The sequence below is a fragment of the Mastomys coucha genome, chromosome X (genome assembly GCF_008632895.1).
Source record: "Mastomys coucha isolate ucsf_1 chromosome X, UCSF_Mcou_1, whole genome shotgun sequence".
Classification (NCBI taxonomy): Eukaryota; Metazoa; Chordata; class Mammalia; order Rodentia; family Muridae; genus Mastomys; species Mastomys coucha.
In genome coordinates, this window is record NC_045030.1 from 154,196,410 (window position 1) to 154,199,191 (window position 2,782).

A 2,782-nucleotide genomic window follows, 5' to 3' on the forward strand; every position below is an offset into this window, starting at 1 on the left:
AAAAAAAAAAAAAAAGAAAGAAAAGTCAGAAACAGCAACCTGCCTTGTGGAGAAGAGGCACAGTCAGATGACAAAAACCAAAAGATTCACTGATTCAAACTCTATAGATGCTATTAGAGTCAATGTTATATAGAAATGATTATACAATCTTTTGTCTTATAACATTCACTTTAAAATTTGTTTTAAAACCTATGCCTGAGCAGTTCTTGAGTGCCAACAGATATTCATTATTCTGCCCATTTTAGGAAAGTAATTTAGGGATTACATGCTCCTCTCTAGATGGTCTGAGACAACACCAGATTCCTGTTACAATTATAAACAAATTACATGCCTTTTAACATGACATACTCCCCATTAATCATCTCCTAAGAAAACATTTAATTCATAAAAGCATGCTAAGAAGTATGCAGAGGAGCATCCATAAACCAAAGGACTCTTTCTTACAAGCATACTCTTCTTACCTTCATTAGGTCAAGTAAAACACTATTTAAAATTCCAAGGTATCTTCTCTCTAACGACTGAGGATGGTTAACAGCTGGAAACTGTAAGGACAACACAGCATGAATGTTAGCATTTGAGGAAGGATAGGTGTACATATGTTTGTGAGTATTACACAAGACAACATCTGGACAGAAATCACTTGTCCTAGTGTCAATCCAAGTTAAATTACTATTTATACATTACTTTTGGTGTCTATATATTTTAGGTTATCGATTAATAGGACTAAGTATTAAATAGTGGGAAAATATACAGGTGAAAAATGATACCTAAAGCTAGAGAACACTGAAGCTTGTAAAATGAATAAAAGTCTGAGCCTATATGACTTGAATCGTGTCTGCTTACACAAGTTGCTTCTGAAACAATTTATAGGCAAATACTGCCAGACTGAAGAACTAACAGAAGGACCATATGATATTATATAAAAATGTCTTGGCTTTTCCATAAGAATGTGTAAGTTACTCCTGAAATTGAGACATAAGATAGGAAAAAGGCAGCAAGAGGCCCAAACCTAAAAGACTCTATTTGAAATAGTGAATTTAGGCATTTGTTCTATGATTTTTTTAAATATACTCTTCTAATGATCTGTTTATAAAATCTTAAAGTTGTAACCAAGGGCAAACAAAGGCACCTAGGCTAACAAATTAAATAAAGAGGGGTTGAAGCTTATTTTGATGCTGGATCCTTTTACCAATCTACATTTGGCAGTATCTTGAGTAGTATTGAAGCATTGAGTAAGACATTGGCAGAACGCATTCACTTATACACCTTCCAAATGTTGAGTGCTACTTGCTTGTAATGCATATTTCTTTTATGCTACCTACATAGAAACATTTCAAAGTATGGAAATCTTTAAACATGCTGAATAAAAGGACTGGAGGACTAATTATGTAGTAACACCAAACACGATCCTAATAAATACTTCTGCTACCATCCCCATATTATATTCTGTAGAACAAGAAACAAACTTGAGAAATTTGTTGTCTGGCTGAAAAGGAATTGTTGAACTATGCATCTGCAAATGAGAAGCTATAAAGCCTGGCAAGGTGTCACTCAAGAGGATGAGGTAGGAAGGGCTTAGGTATGAGGACATCGCCAGACTCTGTGGCTATAGAAGAACCTGTGGGTATCTTGAATTCAACTTTGTAAGAAAAACAGCGATGTAATGCTGTGCAAGGCATTTTAAGTATTATTATCTTTACATTATAGAGAGAAGGAAAATGATCAGAAAGCAACTGGTTCAAGGAAAGCTACATAATTAAGGAGCAGAAGTACTATTTGCATCTAAGACTGTGATCCAAACGCACCCTCTTTCCAAAACAAAGTACCAGTCCCAAGAGAGCTGCAGACATTCCTTTTGATACTACTGAAGCATTAACTATCAGAGGAAAGGGAGTGACACCTGTCATTCCAGGATAAAAGGTCCTCCACCAATATATTTTAATTAAGAGTTTGTTTCTATATCAGTGTCTCAACCTGTGGCTCACAACCCCCTTGGGGATTGCATGACCCTTTTAAAGGGGTCACATGTCAGATATCCATATCAGATATTAACATTATGATTCATAACAGTAACATAATTTCAGTTATGAAGTAGCAATAACAATAATTTTCTGGATGAAGGCCACCACAACATAAGGAACTGTATTAAAGGGCCACAGCATTAGGAAGGTTGGCAACCACTGCTTTATATTATTGTGTTACATATCCTTCTTTTCTTTCCCCAGGAAGGAAAATTGAATTTAATTGAAAAGAAAGTTAATCCTGAAAGCTAAAAGCTCTTAGAAAGATCACAATAAACAAAATTGACCGGGACAGGGAATTTGCTGTGAGATTGTCTCTTAGGAATGTCAGAAGCTACAAGCATAAACCCTCACCAACAGGACCATCCAAACATAAGGAGGACAAGGAGGACACCAACAGATATGCTAATTTGGACATGAAAAGCTCACATCACCTCAACCCTACACAAGGAATTTTAAGGCAACTAAGGATTGCTGAGAGCAGAGAAATAGTTTTTTCCCAGCTAAGTGCACATAATTGGCTATATAATACCCAACAGCCAGCCCTGAAAACATACATGCATACAAGTAACAATATACAGACTGAGCAGGTTATAAATAGAATATTTATTAGCTGGGCAGTGGTGGTACACACCTTTAATCTCAGAGCTTGGCAGGCAGATCTCTGAGTTCAAGGCCAGCCTGGTCTGTCTACAGACTGAGTTCCAGGACTACACAGAGAAACCATGCTTGAAAAGCAGAGAGAGAAAGAGGAAAGAGGG

General features: G+C 36.4%; 1 protein-coding gene across 6 annotated transcripts in view; it reads right to left on the reverse strand.

The window, feature by feature from the left end:
- Positions 1 to 2,782, reverse strand: part of Cdkl5 (cyclin dependent kinase like 5) — a 221,612-nt gene that overhangs the window by 67,234 nt on the left and 151,596 nt on the right. For all 6 annotated transcript variants that reach the window (XM_031370428.1, XM_031370438.1, XM_031370421.1 and 3 more), the window contains exon 10: positions 462 to 542. In XM_031370428.1, the coding sequence (XP_031226288.1) occupies positions 462 to 542 (81 nt within the window). The remainder of the gene's footprint in view (positions 1 to 461; positions 543 to 2,782) is intronic.